At 58.0% G+C, this 19,143-nt stretch overlaps 2 protein-coding genes across 2 annotated transcripts; both read left to right on the top strand.

Annotated features, from left to right (window-relative positions):
* The first annotated feature begins 6,716 nt into the window (after positions 1–6,716).
* LOC136151255 (uncharacterized) lies at positions 6,717–12,695 on the top strand. Its single transcript, XM_065912197.1, has 5 exons — positions 6,717–7,136; positions 7,389–7,589; positions 7,736–8,041; positions 12,239–12,331; positions 12,522–12,695. The coding sequence occupies exons 1-5, from the start codon at positions 6,717–6,719 to the stop codon at positions 12,693–12,695; spliced, it is 1,194 nt and encodes a 397-aa protein (XP_065768269.1).
* Positions 12,696–16,118: 3,423 nt separating this feature from the next.
* On the top strand, positions 16,119–18,608 carry FOXQ1 (forkhead box Q1). The gene has a single exon (XM_065912608.1). The coding sequence runs from the start codon at positions 16,660–16,662 to the stop codon at positions 17,818–17,820; it is 1,161 nt and encodes a 386-aa protein (XP_065768680.1). The 5' UTR covers positions 16,119–16,659; the 3' UTR covers positions 17,821–18,608.
* Positions 18,609–19,143: the final 535 nt, after the last annotated feature.

Here is a 19,143-nt window from a genome sequence, read left to right as displayed (position 1 = left end):
CAAACCGGGGGGGACAGAGGACCCAGAATCGGGCCCTGGCCGTGCTATGAGTGCCCAGCCAAGCCTCAGAAGCCTTTGAGCTCCTTCCTCATTTGCAAAATGATGATGGTGATTCCCGCTCTGCCTGCTCCCCGGGATTCTGGGCAGCTTGGATGGAGCAACAGTTGCTAAACTGTACATGGCCCAGAACGAGGCTGAGCGGGGCATTGTGAAAGTCTGTGAAAGTCCAGCTGACGGCAGGAAGCTCAAGCCAAGAGGGAAAGAGACGGGTGCCAGAGTGGTTTGGGAATCACCGGGGTGCGTCCCCCCAGTTCCCCAGCGAACAGCTGGGCGACCCAGGCCAGGGGACGCCTCAGGGACCCTCGCTGCAGGGAGTCCCAGCAACGCAAGCGGAGGAGGCCTGTGTGTCGCGGTGCTGCCCGAGGCCCCAGCTGGAGAGGGACAGCGGCCGGGCATCCGACGCTGGCCGGTCGGCTCTGGCTTGCCCCACCCCGCGGGGCTGCATCCTCCTTGGGCGGGCGGGCGGGCGGCGACGCTCCATGCCCGTCTGGCTCTGGCGCCAGGGCCGGGGTGCCTGCCACAGCACAGAGTCTTGCAAAACACTGGCTCTCGTGTCTCCCTGCTGAGTCACAGACTAAAGAATGAAGAAACGCTCCCGGATGGCAAACAAGGAAAAAGAAAAGGAAGAAAGCGAGGATGATGTGTTCTTGGACCACAGCTCCAAGTCAGTTTACGCTTGGAGCAAAATCAACACACAGATCTCTGCCTATAGAGTAAGCTGTTAAAGGACCAAAAAAAAAAAAAAAAAAAAATGCATTCCTTTTCTTTTTTCTGATTAAAAGATAATAGACACAAAAGTGAAATCATAAACGTAGTTCCCAAGAAGAAGGGAATGTGGGTGTTTCAAAGTGAGTGCATCTTTCAAACTTTTTCCTTAAGTTGAACTAATATGTGGATGCACACAAACGCAGACACTGGACAGACGTGTCTTTCTTCCCCCATCAGCGTCAGAGAGCTCCACCCTCGAGAGCCGCTGGAGGCCAGAACACCACGCCGTGCTCCTCTGTGGCCGTGAAGGGCACCCGTGTGTGGACGAAGTGCAATTTACTGATCAGTCTACTGAGGGGTGTTTAAAAGGCTCCTGAGTCTTTCTTTTTTTATTGAGGGACAGTTTACACAGGTGTACACATTGTGGACATCTAAGGCATAAAACACGCTGATTTGGTCCAACTATGACCCATCCCTGATTGCTTCTGAACTGTTGCTCCTACAAACAATGGCAGGATAAGCGTCCAGACACACTCTTCACTGTGCCCTCATCCCAGAACTTCCCCGGGTTAATCTCTAGGAGAAGACTGAGTCAGGGCCTGTCAGCGTTTCCAGCGTGAGGGCAGACGGCCAAATCGCCCGGCGGAGGTGGGGTGCTGGGTCCCACCGCCCCAGCACTGGTTTCCCACATCTCACCCACGGAGGTGGTTAGCAACGCTTTCCCCTTTGCCCCGCTCCGATAGGCAACAAATAGCATTTCCCTGCTGTTTCCAGCACGTGTGTGATAGCGGCGAGGTGTGAACTTGTGAACGTGGCCCGTTATCAGCAGCGCTGCACCGCTGGCAGAGACGTCAGAGCATGTGTGCCAGGCGCTGGCTCAACTCACGCAATCAACTCTTCCAACCTCAGTTCGGCCCTGCAGGCGGGTACCACGGCCTCCCCTGTTTCACAAAGAACCGGGGCTCAGCAAGTCTCACGTGCCGAAGATCGTGGGGCCAATAAGCCGTGAGCCCAGGGCTCAGGCCAGTGGGCCCGTCCCCCGCTGTGTCCTCCAGCCAGGCTGTGCTTCCATTTACCTCCGGGTGTGAGCAGGCTATGGATGCTGTTACCTGGGGTGCCGTGTCTCTGCGCTTTGCCCATTTCACAGTTGGAGTGTTCGTCTTTTTCTCACTAATTAGCCGAGACACGTTACATGTTAAGAATATTAAACTCTGTCTTTTTTGGCTACTGACTTTTTCTCTGTGGAGACCATCTAATCCCCACCTTGCAGCCTTCATTTCTGCTTATACTCAGTGCGGGCACCTCGGCGAGGGGTGGGCGTCCGACCCGAGACCCTGACGTGCGCAGGACACAGGGCAGGCCAGTGAGCCGGGAATCAGATGCTGCTGGTGCCTCGGTCACGGAGCCCAGGAGGCCGGCGGTGAGAACCGGGGGCGGGAGGGCGAAAGGGCGGACTGAGGCAGGGACAGGCCCTCCCCTCGCTGGCCCAGCCGCCGAGCCTCTTCTGTGATGAGTGCCAGCCCCCCAACAAGAAGCGGTTTTGATCGCTTGGGAGGGTTCCAACGGGGCTAACCCTCTTTCCCTCTTCGGAAACTTAGATCTCCCTTTGTTGAAGCAGAGATGAAGCTCTGGCGACAGACTGTCCTCCAGGAAGTGGGGCCCATGTGAAGGGGGGGCGTGTGGGGTCAGAGGCCAGGCTGCACCCCTGCCCTGGGCGTGTGGCTGCATGGAGACGTGTTCCAGCCTCTTGGCCTCAGGGTCCCCTCAGCACAGGGACGGGATGCCCAAGTCACACAATGTCTTGGAAATGCGCGTAGAGCATCGGACCTCGTGGGACGTGAGTCTTGGCAGAAGGCAAGGCCTCCCGCATCCCACAGGGCCCGGAGAGCCGGACTTGTGGAGGAGAAGGGCCCTGTGGGCCAGAGAGAACTGTGCCGCTGTGCTGACTCGCGGCCCTGCTCTGAGCTAGGACTTCAGCCTGTGCGTCTGCAAAACTGCCCTCAGGATGGTGCCCGAGCTCATGAACCACAGAGGCTATGGGCCCCTCTGACGGCCGTCCATGCTGGGGACCCCGGGGCTCATCCAGAGCTGTCCTATGGCCCCAGGGGCTTCTGTCATTCCCTTCGATTACATGGGATGGCAGAAGTGAAATTCACACACACACACAAATGAAGTCGCTCTGTTGTGTGCGACTCTTTGCGACCCCATGGACTGTAACCCACCAGGCTCCTCCATCCAAGGGATTCTCCAGGCAAGAATACTGGAGTGGGCTGCCATTTCCTTCTCCAGGAGATCTTCTGACCCAGGGATTGACCCCAGGTCTCCTGCATTGCAGGCAGACACTTTATCATCTGAGCTTCCCTCATAGCCCAGTTAGTAAAGAAATTCACAAAGAGGATCTCAAACACACCAGAACTCCTTCAAGGCAGCTGAGAACAGTGATCCACTTAGTTCACTGTGAGGACCAAGAGGATCCCGTCATCGGCTAAGAGCTGGTCCATCGACCCACGAACACTGGTCACTTCCCAGCTGCCCCTCCAGCCGGGCTCTGCTGGGTCTGGCTCTGCTCCTCCTTCCAAAGCACCGCGGGCTGGAAGGACACGTTCCCACCTCCCGGCTCCTGGCAAAGGAGGAAACGCACAGCCAGGCCACGACTGAAGCACAGTTCAGCTCCGGTGCATCTGTGCCACCTGGCAGCCGCGCCTGCCACGCCGCAGCCCGCCCCCCGCATCACCACGCCACCGTGCCAGAGCCCACCCCCTCATCACCACGCCACCGCTTCCCCCGAGCCCACCCCCGCATCACCGCACCATTGCTTGCTTCCCCCGAGCCCACCCCCGCATCACCACGCCACCTCTTCCCCAGAGCCCACCGCACCACCGCGCCAGAGCCCACCACGCCCGCCATGCCCGAGCCCCACACCTGTCGATGTCCTCGGTGCTCCCCAAACCCACCGAGAGCACAGTCCTGTCCAGGTTTCCCCCGAAGGGAGCCCGGATGAGGCTGCAGACATCTGCAACCCCTCCACCCAGAAGGTGGAACCAGACCTCGTCTGTCGGCTCGCCCCACAGACGGCTCGCACCAGTGTCTCCCAGCTCACAAGAAGCCCTCAGTCGACAGAGAACAACGTCCCATCTCGGCAGATGGGCACTCAGTCAGGGCTGAGTGCGCAGCAGGCAGCCGGGGGGCCTGGGCTCCGGGCACTGCCCTCCCCTCCTCTCCCCCTGCTCCTGGGACCCTCCCTCCCACCACTCAGCTCCCCTGCTCTTGGTGACACCACAGCCCTCGGGCCACACAACAGGAAGTAAAATCCATCCCACTTTAGGAGGAAGCCAGGAAATGCAGTCCAAACCAGTATCACCTGGACGCAGGATCAGAACAAACCTACAAGACGGGTTGGAGTATGAACAGCATGCACTTGCGTTCAAGGGCACAGACGCCAAGGTCGGCTCGTCCACTCTCCACCAGGGGTTGTAAAGGCTTCAGGGCATTCATGACGGAAACACAGACATTTCAGGCTGAAAATTCTCTTTGGGATAATGCAATCCAATTCCTGCGCTTAACTGCTGTCAGAACTAATGTCCAAGTCATAGGTTAAGTGACTTGATGGGAGGGTCAATGCAAAAAATGACCAGAAATCAGGTGCCTCCAATCACACCGCACACACACTTCCACTTCTTTTTCATGTACATATACCCACCCACATGCACACCTGCACACACACACATATGCATACTCAGGCATGTTCACACATTTGCAGGGCACTTGCAGGCACACGTGCTCAGGCATACACGCAGACACGTATTCGTGCTCATACACCACATGCACACGTGCACACACATGCACACCTCTCCTCTTCAGGCAGGAAAATCACACCAGTGACACCCAGACCAGGAAGCTCACAGAGGTGACCCTGTGCATGGGGGTGCCTCGTTTATTCTCAGCTTTGCATTTGCAACTGGATGTCAGTGGACACTCAGACCAACAGCAGTGTCGAGACGCTAAGTGACTGTGGGTAAAATGTTCAGAAAAGGCCAGTCCTAGCGCCCGGTGCATAGACCCGGCGTGTCCAGTGGATGCCGGGCAGGAGACGTTGGTGTAGAGTGCAGGGGTCTGTGGCCAGCCTGGGGCCGAGACCCGCACCACTCTTGACTTGGGGCAACAGGCCGGCCATCCTCACCACACCGCGTCCAGATCCACAGGGGTGCTGCCTGGAGTGAATAAAGCGCTGACGCTTTGCTGTTGCCTCTGGGCCCCAAACAGTCGGGTGCGGACAGACAGAGGGGCAGCAGCCGTCACCGCACTGGTGGAGGAGAACTCCGATCTGCCCAGTCCTTCCCGGGTCTGCAGCTTCCCCTGAGGGCGGCGGCAGCCCCCAGCCGGAGGGGAGCCACGCACAGGATGAAGCTGCTGAAAGCCTCTCAGAGCTCGCCTGATGCAAGGTCCTTTCCTGGAGGACACTCGCCCAGGCTCCTGATGGGTCCTCTGCTGCAGAGCAGCGGTGAGAAGCCACCAGTCTCACTCTCTCCCTGGGGCTCAGCGCCCAGAGGGCAACGATGACCCCAGTCGGATGAGGGCTTGACCTGGGAGCGCCCAGCCCAGAGCTGCGCAGTCGCTGCCCCCAGGGGCTTGATCCAGCACACTGACAGCGGTCAGAAGCCTGCCCCCCACGCCTCTGACCTGTAGCCTCGCAGCGCCACAGGGCACATCTCAGGACCCACTCAGACACTCGGGGCCCGCAGGGTCAGCGCCCTCGGCTCACACACGTCCTGGGCTCTCGAGGACCATCGGGCCCCTTGGCCCAGCCCGAGCCCCGCCAAGCTCCCTGTAAACGTTCTGGCAGCGAGCTGAACTTGCTCGAGGCTGCTGCTGTGGGCAGGTCAAGTTCCCTCACTCACAAGCTCCTCAGGGAAGATACAGGAATGGGCCGGGAGCAGGCGGCCACTGCCTGCTGAGCCCCGTAGTCCTCTCCACCCACAGAGCATCGATCTAAGCTGATGTCTCAGAGCACGCTCAGGCTTAATTTAATCCTCACTCTGACTCTTTCTTATTCCCCCAGTGAGGCAACAGCTGCTGAGAGATAAGAAACTGGACAAGACTGTGGGACTTGAAAGGGTGGGGGCCCCAGCCAGACCCACCCCTGGGCCCCCAGGCTCAAGGCAGAACCCTAACAACACAGAAGAGCCCCAAACAGCACCCGAGCTCACTTCCCTCACTGTCACCCACTCCGTCCTCACAGGACTAGGATGAGGATCGGGTGTATTAAACTGGACAGAGAGCATCCCACACCCACAGGCACATCTATGCAGATGGTGGAAGGGCCTTCTGGACGCCCTACCTGCAGAGCGGAGGCAGCATCCATGGACACACACCCCAAGGACACAGCCCCCGTGGACTCAGCCTCTGTGGACATAGCCCCTGTGGACACAGCCCCCGCAGACTCAGCCCCTGTGGATTCAGCCTCCGTGGACACATCCCAAGGACACAGCCCCCGTGGACTCAGCCTCTGTGGACACACCCCAAGGACACAGCCTCCGTGGACACAGTCCCCATGGACTCAACCTCCGTGGACACAGCCTCTGTGGACACAGCCCCCGCAGACTCAGCCCCTGTGGATTCAGCCTCCGTGGACACACCCCAAGGACACAGCCTCCGTGGACACAGCCCCCGTGGACTCAGCCTCTGTGGACACACCCCAAGGACACAGCCTCCATGGACACAGCCCCCATGGACTCAGCCTCTGTGGACATAGCCCCTGTGGACTCAGCCTCCATGGACACAGCCTCTGTGGACACAGCCCCCATGGACACAGCCCCCGCAGACTCAGCCCCTGTGGATTCAGCCTCCATGGACACACCCCAAGGACACAGCCTCTGTGGACACAGCCCCCGTGGACTCAGCCTCTGTGGACACACCCCAAGGACACAGCCTCCATGGACACAACCCCCATGGACTCAGCCTCTGTGGACATAGCCCCTGTGGATGCAGCCCCCATGGACACACCCTCTGTGGACTCAGCCCCCGTGGATACAGCCCCCGTGGACACACCCTCTGTGGACTCAGCCCCCGTGGACACACCCTCTGTGGACACAGCCCCCATGGACACACCCTCTGTGGACACACCCCAAGGACACAGCCTCCATGGACACAGCCCCCGTGGACACAGACCCCCGTGGAAACACCCTCTGTGGACTCAGCCCCCGTGGATGCAGCCCCCGTGGACACACCCTCTGTGGATGCAGCCCCCGTGGACACACCCTCTGTGGACACAGCCCCCCGTGGAAACACCCTCTGTGGACTCAGCCCCCGTGGATGCAGCCCCCGTGGACACACCCTCTGTGGATGCAGCCCCCGTGGACACACCCTCTGTGGACACAGCCCCCCATGGAAACACCCTCTGTGGACTCAGCCCCCGTGGATGCAGCCCCCGTGGACACACCCTCTGTGGATGCAGCCCCCGTGGACACACCCTCTGTGGACACAGCCCCCCGTGGAAACACCCTCTGTGGACTCAGCCCCCGTGGATGCAGCCCCCGTGGACACACCCTCTGTGGACGCAGCCCCCATGGACACACCCTCTGTGGATGCAGCCCCCGTGGACACACCCTCTGTGGACACAGCCCCCCATGGAAACACCCTCTGTGGACTCAGCCCCCGTGGATGCAGCCCCCGTGGACACACCCTCTGTGGACGCAGCCCCCGTGGACACACCCTCTGTGGACGCAGCCCCCGTGGACACACCCTCTGTGGACTCAGCCCCCGTGGATGCAGCCCCCGTGGACACACCCTCTGTGGATGCAGCCCCCGTGGACACACCCTCTGTGGACACAGCCCCCCGTGGAAACACCCTCTGTGGACTCAGCCCCCGTGGATGCAGCCCCCGTGGACACACCCTCTGTGGACGCAGCCCCCATGGACACACCCTCTGTGGATGCAGCCCCCGTGGACACACCCTCTGTGGACACAGCCCCCCGTGGAAACACCCTCTGTGGACTCAGCCCCCGTGGATGCAGCCCCCGTGGACACACCCTCTGTGGACGCAGCCCCCGTGGACACACCCTCTGTGGACGCAGCCCCCGTGGACACACCCTCTGTGGACATAGCCCCCGTGGACACACCCTCTGTGGACTCAGCCCCCGTGGACGCACCCTCTGTGGACACAGCCCCCGTGGACGCAGCCCCCGTGGACATACCCTCTGTGGATGCAGCCCCCGTGGACACACCCTCTGTGGACGCAGCCCCCGTGGACACACCCTCTGTGGACGCAGCCCCTGTGCCTGCCCCCAGACAGGGACAATGGGCAGCAGGGGAGCATCCTTGTCGAGGATTAATATGAAAAGCTGTTCTTGCCTCACATTAAGGAGGGTGGGTGCCTTCCCTCCTGGCAGCACTGCTTGAGCCCAGCTTTATCTAGAGCACAGCTTTGAAAGGAACAGGTATGGATGGATATAATTCAGCGTGGCCTCCTTCCAGTGTGTACAAATGGGTCAACTTTGCCTTGAGCAAGTTTAAAAACACTCCACGTTTTACTGGAGCTCCAAGTTGTCATCGTAATTGGTATTTTTGAAAACAAGTACATGGCTAGATATAATGGTCCCATTTGCTCAGTCTAGAAATTCATCCTTGCTGAGACCCAGGCTCTGTGATAACTCAGCAAATTAAATGAAAGGCTTTGGTCTAGTTATTGAGCATCAGTGACTGCGAACACAACAAAAAGGCGTGTGCCTTGTGATGGAAAAGCAACCAACATCTTTAAAGTTGTCTTGAAAAAACCTAATCTGAATCTGATTGAGTCTCTCAATCCAATGACCAGCTACCAGGGAACATGTACAGAGGAACAGGTTAAAACACCCTGGGAACACAGTCAAGGAAATCCAAAATGATGTGTGAAACTCAACATACAAACATTGCCAGTGTTTCAACAAAAGAAAGTGGCAGGAAAAAGAGACATCAAGGAAGGTGAAGGATGGACTTAATCATTGAAAAAGGTTAAAAGACACATGAACCAATCAAACTGTGTGAACTTTATTTGAATCCCAATTCAAATACATAAACTGTGTCTTAAAGTCATGGCTTACATTCCTGGCTATGAAGGAGAAACCAGAATATATTCTTTTTCTCTGCTGAACAAATAGAAAATTGGGAAAAATACAAATAAAAACGTTTTTAGACATAAGATATCAAACAGTATGATGCTGATCCCAGAGATTACAATCATCCTCGATTTTTGCCTTAAAGTAAATTTAAAACAACAGTAAAAGGACAGGAGCAGCGGAAGTCTCCGTCTGAGCTGAGGGGCACGTCTGCTGGGGTGTGAGGGGCCGAGCGCCAGAGAGAAATGTGCACAGAAGCATCGCGAAGTCTGCAGGGGCCCTCGAGCCTGGGCAAATTCAGACCATTCACGGGGTGGGGGGGGTGGGGGGGCGGGCATCTGCAAGGCTGGACAGAGAACTGAAGAACTGTGATTGTGATGGTTCCTAGACTTTGCAGGGCTGGGAGAGCTACGGCTTCCAACCAGACGCAGTGGACATGCCTGCCCGAACATCCAAGGCAGGAGGCAGAGATGCCAGAAGTGGCGCATCGTAGTGACGGGACTGACTGCAGACTAGTCTAGAGCTACCCTAAAAAGGGCTGAAGAACAAAGCTGGCACGGACTTAGAGACACGGGGGTGGGACGCAGAGCGGGGCAGATCGAGAGCGTGGCGCTGACGCTCACACACTGCCACGCGCAGACAGACAGCCGGGGGCCGCTGCAGAACAGCGTCCAGAGCTCAGCTTGGTGCTCTGAGATGACCCGGAGGACTGAGTGGGGTGGGGGGTGGTAGAGTGGGAGGCTTGAGAGGGCGCGGATATATGTGTACACATGTCTGGTTCACGCTGTTGTACAGAAGAAACGACCGCGACATTGTAAAGCGACGTACTCTAAATAAATAAATTTGGTAAGGGTTAATCAGAAACATGGAAGTTAATTTTCAAGCAAAACAAATTCAAAAACTCTTTAAAAAACAAAATCCAAACATTCAGTGACCTAAAGTTCATGTCCTGCATCCAATTAAAAATTACTAGACATGCAAAAAAAATCAGCAAATTTTGACCCATAACAAGAAGGAAAATCAGTCAAAAGAAACAAATCTACAAATGATAGAGAGGCTCGAAAAAGCGGACAAGGACACCTAAGTCTGTTATATGCATATTTAAAATCTAAAAGGAAAACATGCACATGATGAAGAGAAAGATGAAAAATATTTTTTTAAAAAAGAATCAAATGGGACTTCTAGAGAAGAAGAGTATAGTATCTGCTGACAAAATTTAACTGTAACACTGGATCAGATATTCCAAAAGAAAGATCAGTGAATATGAAGACACTGCAATGGAAAATGTTCAAATAGAGAGGAAAAAAGACAAAACACAGACACACAAGCTCAGCAGCCCGTAGGTTAGTTACCATCAGTCAGACGTGTGCAGTCAGAGTCCAGGAAGAAGACAGAGAGTGGGTGGCAAGACAAACCGCAGTGAGGAGCATCAGTCAAACTGCTGAGGACCAGGAGTTGGCAGGAAATGTTTTAAGTGGCCAGAAAAAAAAAAAGATATATAAACATATATCCTATAATTCCTACATTCACATAAACGTTTTGTTGCTGTTCAGTCGCTAAGTCGTGTCCATCTCTCTGAGACCCCATGGGCTACAGCACGCCAGGCCTCCCTGTCCATCACCAACTCCCAGAGTTTACTCAGGGTCATGTCCATTGAGTCGGTGATGCCACCCAACCATCTCATCCTCTGTCCTCCCCTTCTCCTCCCGCCTTCAATCTTTCCCAGCATCAGGGTTTTTTCCAGTGAGTCAGTTCTTCGCATCAAGCGGCCAAAGTATTGGAGTTTCACCATCAGCCTCAGTCCTTGCAATGAATATTCGGGACTGATTTCCTTTAGGATGAACTGGTTGGATCTTCTAGCAGTACATAAATTAAAAAAAAAAAAAAAGCCAAGTAGCCTGGGGCTGAGGATAGAAAAGGAGGTGAAGTTGACAGCAAGTGTAGGAAGCAGCTTACTGTGGTGGCAAAAATATTCCATCTCTTGATATGACGGTGGTTACGGGAGTGTATACATTTGTGACCTGTCATACGTTTACCTGTACCCTTAATATAGGTACATTTTACTATACAAAAATGCACCTCAGTAAAAATGACTTTAAAATAACCTTACATTTTAAGATAATTGAAAATCTGAATACTGAGCATTTAATGTCAAAATTACTATTAATTTTGTAGGTATGATAATGGAATTTGCTTATTTTTTAATGAGTTCTTATCTTTAGAATAACATAGTGAAATATAGATAAAATTATATGATATCTGCGGTTTGTTTTTTTAAAAATGTAGGTGACAGAGGAATGGGAAGGAATAAGGATAAAATAATATTGGTCATCGGTTGCGAGTGGCTGAAGTGGAATCTTGGGTATGTGGGAGTTCATTATCCTATTTTCTCTATCTTTTACAATAACTATGTGGAACTTTCCAAAACAAAAAGCTTTCTGAAATGCTCTAAACACATGAATGATGTCATAAGCTATTCATTTAAAAATATAAACTATTTTGAGTGGCCAATACTTTGGGGCATAAAATTGTAGAACACTGCTGTCATAATACTTCTTTTTTTTAATTAAAAAAAAGGTTGGTCGTGCCATGGATCTTAGTTCCGCAGGATCTTAGCTGTCCCACCAGGTGTGGAACGCGCAGTCCTACAGAGGAAACGCAGTCTGGCCACTGGACCGCCAGGGAAGCCCCGTCATATTTCTAACTGGTCCACAGTCAGTGCTTAGTTTAATTTAGCCAAGATTAAGGAGTTTGATGGGGGCCCTGTGGGATTTTGAAGGGGGTTTTTGAACATTTGCAAACACGTCCGGTCTCCATAGGTCCAACTGCCCATGGTAAGTTGTACCCCCAGGATCTGGGGCTCCCAGTGGAGGTGGGGAGGGCTGGGTGGGCCCTGCACACACCGTCTCATTCCAAGGACACAGCGGTCCCGTCTGCCATCTCCCCTTCTCACCAGATCCTTGTGACAGCAGGCCAAAGGGGCAGTTCCAGGGGCTGAGGGGAGGCTCAGACACATCCCTTCCTGGACAAACACGGGCGTGTGTCTGATCATTAGCCTACCTCAAAGGGAAGCGCAAGTTTTCTTGCTCTGCTTTTAAAACTCACAAGTTAAAGAACTTCAAGTGAAAGGGAAGCTGGACTAGCGCTGGACCAGGAGGGTTCCCCTGAGGACGGCTCCATGACCCCAGGATCAAGCCATCACCACACCGTGATAAGTCCCCCAGGCTTCCTCTCCTTCAGCAGCACCTCCCACGGGGAGCAGGGCTGTCGTGAGCTTCAGGCAGCTCCCCTGGCCTCCATCCCCCGCCCCCAGCTGGGGCTGATCCCCATCCTCACCCCCTTCCCTTGTGAGACCCACACCCCTCTCTCCTCCCCAGGTCATTGGGCCCCCTCCCCATCCTCCCCACACCCGGGACCCACTGCCCAGGAGTGGCACCTGCAACGCAGGGACACCCACCGGGCTTCTTATGGTCAGGACCCCTGCGGTCTCTAGAGAAACTTCCAGCCCAGCCCTTGGGTTTCTACCTGGTGAACAAGGCCGGACAGTGCTGGGTCCTTGCTTAAACCGAGTCCCCGGCCGAGTAGCAGCAGGAAGAGAAGTGACCAAGTGCAGGCCAGCGAGGCGGGCTCTGTGTCAGGGACGTGTGCCCCACCCTGCAGGTTCCCCCTGAGGGCCCTGCGTCACCACGAGCCAGCAAGACCAGTGAGGAGGCCTGGTCAGAGCTAAGGCTCCCCGCTTCCTGCCCTTTCACCATGAGCAAGGCGTGCCCAGGGAGCTGGGCCTGGGCCCTGAAGAGGCCATCAGCTTTCAGTCCAACCCCGTCCCACAAGTGATGGAGCTCAGATCTGAGCCACGCCTGTGGACTGGGGCCCCAACACGGCCGCTCTCACAGAGTCAGAGGCCTGGGACCCCAGGGCAGGCAACCAAAGTCCACCTTCTCTTCAGACCCAGAGGCCAAAGGTGGCTCCTGCCGAGGGAACCCAGCAAGAAGCTCGGGTGCCCGGGGGGCAGGGAACAGTGAGAGAGGCGATTCCCTGGCTCCTTTGGGGCCAGGAGGCTGTGTGCACCTGGGCCAGCTCCGACGTCGCCAGTGGAGTCAGGTCCGCCAAGTCCCTTCCATTTTAGGAATCGCACACTGTGGTTTAGGCATGGAGCAGTGAACATCAGGTTACAGTGAGTTCAAACCCCACCGAGGTTTCCCAGCTAAGTTAGTCTTTGTCTGGAGTTGGACGCACATCCGTCCTTTGCCTAAAACCACTTCCAGGAGCCCAAGAAAAAAGAAAGTGAAGAAAGGGTTAGTCGCCGAGTTGTATCCACCTCTCTGCAACCCCACGGACTGTGGCCCGCCAGACTCCTCTGTCCGTGGAATTCTCCAGGCAAGAATCCTGGAGTGGGTTGCCGCGCCCTCTTCCAGGCTCAAGGAACCCTGGCGATCACTGAGACGTGAGGTCACACTCCTCATCTCCACACAAGTTCAAGGGCCAGGGAATAAATGAAAAAATAGATGGGTCTTTCAAACCTACAAGTGTTTGGTCAGGTTCCACGTCCGGGCATTTATCATTAACCCATCAGTGCTGATCCCCGAGGGGTTGAAAGTTAGGGAGCAGATGTCTCCAAGCCTTTGTAGCGAACCTTCAAACAGTACGCCGTGAAATGCCTGCAGGGTCTGCACTGGCTTGGAGTGCACACGATGCAGAGGGGAGGGCAACCTCCATCCATTGCCGTCCTCCTGTACCTGCAGAAGGGGAGGACTTCTCGGAGTAAGAGGGCGGTAAAGGCAACAAGGGAGAATGAAGAGCAGCGCAGCACGGCCTCAGGGGTGGTACAGCGAGACAGTGCTTGCGGCAAGGCCTGGGGGCGAAGTGGGATGGAGAAGGAACTCCTGGCTTCCTGGGGCCTGCATTCTAGCACCTGGGGTCTTTCCAACCTTCCGAGTGGCCTTCTGTCCACCACAGTCAGCGGGGTCTTCCTTTAGAAAGCTCACTCTGCATCTCCCAAAGCTCTCACCCTGAAAATCAAAAAGGTTTTCTCGGTGAGGGTCCCCCCACTTCCGTGCCCTTCTCTCCTCCCTCCTTCCTCCCAAACCTGCAGCCCGCCCAGCGGCCCAGCCCTGAGGCAGGGAGAGCCTGCCCCACAGGACAGCTGGTCCTTCCCCTGCAGAATGGTGATGGTGGAGGAGACCCTGCTGCAGGGGGCAGGGTGGAGGGCTGCGTCCCTGGCAGGACCAACACTCCTCTGGCCTGAAGCGGGGAGCTGGGGCGGGGGAGAGCAGCCACATATCAACACACCCCTTCCTACCAGGCCAGGCTGGAGCAGGGGTGAGAGGCAGGATCTCAGGGCTCTGGGAGTTCACCCTGAAGGCCCAAGCACCCAGAGGCGGAAATGCAACGCCGTATATTCACCCTAGGAAAGGAGCAGTGCCAAAGGCAATGGGCACAGCAGTCCAGCTGGGCATCATTTTACACGCGCAGTGGGGCGGACAGGGCCCAAGGTCGCTGCTGCGTGTTGTGAGTGGCAACAGGGCCCAGTGTGGGGATCTCTTCTCTCCCCTCTGAACAAACCTCCATCGACAGGCCCAGCTCACTAGCACTTCCCAGACTAACCGTCAGGCTGGAGAACCGCTGGGGGCTGAGGGGGAAGCAGAGACAGAGACAGGAGGGGCTGGGGGGCGGTAGGTGGGGAGCCCAGGAGGGGAACTGCTGCGAATCCATGCTCTGGGTGGCTTGAGGGCAGGGCTGTGGTGGTGACCAGGTGAACGGGCCCGCAGGACTGCCTCCTAGGCGTCTCCAAGGTGGAACTGGGTCCCCGCGCACCTGGCCCTGGAGTGTCCCTGGCCTCCCTTAGACTGCAGCAGCCGACTGGCCCACACCTCAAGCTCTGGCTTATCTGCCCCATAAAGCGCCTTCGTCCCACCTCCAGAGTTCACATCAGGATGGCATTTGATGAGAGCGCTGTCACCTGCTGCTCTCCTGTTCCAGCCCATCCCACCTCCAGGTCCTGGGGACCAGACTCCTGGCCTGGAGCCCGGACCCCTCGGGCAGCTGCCTTCAGGAAAAAAAAAACCATTCCTGCCAGCTCCCAGCTCTCGGCAGGCACACAATCCAGTCTAATCTCCAAAGCAGATCTTTTCCCCCAAAACCAAAAACAACAGAGCTCTCCATGGCCCGTCATTTTTCAGAGCCCATGCTGAATGCCTTTAAAACTGCCTGAAAAAAGATGAGAGGGTTGTGTACATTCTCTGCACAAATGGTGGAAAGTAATAAAATAAACATCGACGGGGGTCCCACCTACTCGCAGCTCCGTCGCTTATTTGCAACAAAGGCCGGAAAAGGAGGAAGCCTCAGCTTGGAGGGGCAGCGGGTTAGAAGTGCGCCCTCGGGGGTCATCCACGCCGCCGGGCGTCCCGCCGGGGTGAGAGGGCCCCGTTTCCGACCGCCAGACGCCGGTACCACGGAAACCACAGCGAACGTCCTGGAGCAGGAGGGCTGCCGGGCCGCCTGGGGGCGGGAGCCGCGCAGAGCCGGCAGGAGCCCCCGCCCAGGTGAGGAAAGAGGCCACGGAAGACAAAGAAAGTCAGGCCAGCATGAGAGCGAGTCACGGTCATCTCAGGTGTAGTCAGAGTCCAGACTTTTATTCATTAGAGAAGAGAGAGACGGTCCTCAAGATGAGGTCCGGAGAAGGACCCGGCGCGCGGCCCCGGCGGGAGGCCACCGCAGTGTGTCCTGCGCGTGCTCCGCCGCTCGTCCCTCGGCCTGGACGACGGGCGTCTGCGTGGGGAGCAGCGCCGTTCTCCCTCGCAGAGAACCGCACACCGAGTGTGGCTTAGGAGGCCGCGGCCCCAGCCGCGCCAGGCGTCGCGACAGGTGCCCCTGCCGCGCTCTCGTCTCGCTTCGTGAGCTCCGGGGCGCAGGGGCCCCTCCCGGGCGACCGCGCGCGGCCCCCGAGCCGAGGCGCTCACGCTCGCGCGCAGCCGCGCGGACCTCAGCCGCGCGCACGCCTCCCATTGGCGGGAGGAGGAGGGCGGGGCCGGGCGGACCCAAAACAACCAACCTGCGGCCGCGCCGCCGCGTGGCCTCCGCCTAGCGCGCGCCCGCCCCGGAGCCGCGGCCACCTGGGCCACCTCGCTCCCCACCCTCGTCGGCGCCCAGGCCCCGCCCTCGCGGGGCGCCGCGGGGTTATATTGGGCCGGGTCGAAGGTGGAGACGAGACGGGGCCGCGGCGGCAAGCGTGGAGATGCTGCTCCGGATGCCGGGGGCGGGAAGGCGGTTGCGGGCGCCACGGCCTCGGGGACTCGGCTCCGTGGGCGCTCGAGGGTGAAGGCTGGACCCTCGCCCCGGGGCGGCAGGCACGGCAGCCGGCACTGACTCGACCCGCGAGGACGCCTGTCCGGGACCTGCGACTGCGGGAGAAGAAACCCCATCTTTGGAACGGGAAGCAGATGCGCACGCTTCCTCCTCCGGCAGGAACTCCAAGCCCCGCGCGCCCCGGCACCCGAGGCTAGAACCGCGGCTCTGCACGCCTTCCCCCAAGTCTCCGCTCCTCATCCTGAAGCCAGTACGCCCCCAGCTCCTCCCTCTTCGCCCCTGTCGGTTCACCCAATAAGCACACCCACTCCAAAGAAGAACTCCAGCGGAAGGGGGACTCCAATCCGGAAAGCGACTGTCTCACCCAGAGGAAGGCGAGCTCCGGGAGAGAGAGGCCAGGACCCCGGCCCCGATCGCCACCCCGCCCCGGGCGCCCGCTGTCCAGGACTGCGCGGAGGCAAAGGGTACGCGCCGGGCGGGGACGGGCGCGGGCATGAAGCTGGAGGTGTTCGGGCCCCGCCCGGGTCTCGGGGACAAGCCGGGGAGTGATCTGGAGGGTGCGGGCGGCAGCGACGCGCCGTCTCCGCTATCGGCCGCGGGCGACGACTCCCTGGGCTCGGACGGGGACTGCGCGGCCAACAGCCCGGCGGCAGGCGGCGGCGAGCGGAGCGCGGGCGGCGGGCCGGGCGCTGAGGAGGCGGGCGCGGCTGGCGCTGCGGGGGCGGCGGCGGGGCCCGGAGCCGGGGGCGCAGGTTCGGGGGGCGCGGGCGGCGGCGAGGGCGCGCGCGGCAAGCCGTACACCCGGCGGCCCAAGCCGCCGTATTCGTACATCGCGCTCATCGCAATGGCCATCCGCGACTCGGCGGGCGGGCGCCTGACGCTGGCCGAGATCAACGAGTACCTCATGGGCAAGTTCCCGTTCTTCCGCGGCAGCTACACCGGCTGGCGCAACTCCGTGCGCCACAACCTCTCGCTCAACGACTGCTTCGTCAAGGTGCTCCGCGACCCCTCGCGGCCCTGGGGCAAGGACAACTACTGGATGCTGAACCCAAACAGCGAGTACACCTTCGCCGACGGCGTCTTCCGCCGCCGCCGCAAGCGCCTCAGCCACCGGGCAGCGGCCCCGGGCCCCGCGCTCCGGCCCCCGGACGGCGCGCCCCCGCCGCCCGCGCCCGCCGCCCCGGCCCCGGCTTCGCCCCGCGCGCACTCGCCCGCCCGCCCGGAGGGGCGCGCCAGCCCGGCGGGCAGATTCTCCGGCCCCTTCGCCATCGACAGCATCCTTAGCAAACCCTTCCGCAGCCGCCGCGCCGGGGACTCGGGCCCCGGGGCGCGCTCTCCGTGGGGCGCGGCGCCTTGCCCGCCGCCGCCGCCGCCCGCCTACCCGGCGCTGCTCCAGTCCGCGCCCGCCGGGGCCCTGCTGCCGCTCTGCGCCTTTGGAGCGGCCGAGCCGCCGGGGCTGCTAGCGCGCAGGGCCGAGGCGCCGCCCCTCCTCCTAGCGCCCCTGGCCTCCCCGGCCCCGGCCAAGCCGCTCCGAGGCCCGGCCGCCGGTGCGCACCTGTACTGCCCCGTGCGGCTACCCGACGCCCTGCTCGCGGCGTCGGTCCGCGCGCCGGGCCCGCACCTACCTGGTCGGCCTGAGACGCTCCTGGCATGAGCGCGGCGGGGACGCGGGCTCGGGGCCGGGCGCTTTCCGCCCGAGGACAGAGACGGTCCCAGAACCATCACCCGACGTGCCTTAGAGCGAACACCGGACAGAAGGGTCTCAACTGCACCCCGAACGTTTCCCTTCGTCCTTAACTCGAGTTGCAGAGGAGCAAAGCAGGGCCTGCGAGTTCCCATTCCCGAACCAAGCCTGTGCCCGGCCCTTCACGGAAACTTCTCGCGGCCCAGGCTCTGCCTTCTTCCTGCTGTTTTCGTTGCACCTTCCAGTGCTTTGTCCCTTACAAAGCGCAACAAAGCCTGAACAGCACCTGGGGCACCATTCCAGGTGATCCGTGAGACGACTCCTGCGGGGGTCCCGGCCCCCTCCTTTGTGCCCGTGGTGTTCACAGGTGCGGCTGAGCGGGAGGGGCCAGAGGAGCTTCAGTCATCTCTGCTATTGACCAGTGTTTCACTGTGCCAAAAGATGAAAAATATATATATTGTTGGGTTTTGTAATTAAATTATTTATATATTTTTGAAACCCGAATGGAAAATGTTGCAGGCAACGGTTGCGGCTTTACTGTCTGTTGGGTCATTTCTTAAGTGTGGTCTCTTTAGGCCAGGTGGCTTCTTCCAAGGAAAAGCTAACCATTATGTTTGTGGGGTGCCAGGGTCACTGCCACTTGAAAGCAAGTGTGATTTTTATTTTTAATATTATTTGTCTATGTACCTATTCATGTATAAATTTTATGAAACCCAGGCATAATGCTTATTTTTTAATAAAACCGACAATTGACTTTAGCACTTTGTGGTGATGGGTTGGAGACAGAGTTTTGTACCCCCCTCCCAAATGATCTCAGGTTTGACTCTTAAGAAACTCCTTGTGTTGTTCAAACTGTTTTCCTGAATAATTCACCTTGTGGAGTTCAAACCATTTTCCTGAATAATTCAGTAAAGGTAGATGCTGTGGATTTCATTACCTGACACATCGCTGTGAGATTCTGCAGGATCCAACTTTCATCAGTGGGGTTTCTTAAACGTCAAAGCAATGACCTCTTAGAATTCACTTGTTACCAGAACGTGTGGGCCCCCCTTCCCCAAGAACCTCTGGGGACAAGTTCAGCTGGTAACCTTTGTAGCCTCAAGCAGACTTTATCAGGTAAACTGGTTCTGATCACACTCAAAAATGTGATCTTGGCAAGGGACTGTCAACACTGAAGAGTTCCTCAGGGAAATTTTTTTCTTAATTATTTATTTGATTGTGTCTTAGTTGTGGCATGTAGCATCTAGTCCCCTGACCAGGGGTCGAACCTGGGCCCCCTGCATTGGGAGCTTG

The sequence above is a fragment of the Muntiacus reevesi genome, chromosome 20 (genome assembly GCF_963930625.1).
Source record: "Muntiacus reevesi chromosome 20, mMunRee1.1, whole genome shotgun sequence".
In the NCBI taxonomy this organism is placed as follows: domain Eukaryota; kingdom Metazoa; phylum Chordata; class Mammalia; order Artiodactyla; family Cervidae; genus Muntiacus; species Muntiacus reevesi.
This window is presented reverse-complemented; position numbering and strand designations above follow the sequence as displayed.

What these genes read in the sequence shown, in the direction of transcription:
- FOXQ1 (XM_065912608.1), top strand. Translation starts at nt 16,660, where the DNA reads ATGAAGCTGGAGGTGTTCGGGCCCCGCCCGGGTCTCGGGGACAAGCCG.
- LOC136151255 (XM_065912197.1), top strand. Translation starts at nt 6,717, where the DNA reads ATGGACTCAGCCTCTGTGGACATAGCCCCTGTGGATGCAGCCCCCATG. An exon ending in CCCCCGTGGACACACCCTCT is followed by an intron (nt 7,137 to 7,388) that starts GTGGACACAGCC and finishes CTGTGGACACAG; the next exon opens with CCCCCCATGGAAACACCCTC. An exon ending in CCTCTGTGGACGCAGCCCCT is followed by an intron (nt 8,042 to 12,238) that starts GTGCCTGCCCCC and finishes TCTCCTCCCCAG; the next exon opens with GTCATTGGGCCCCCTCCCCA.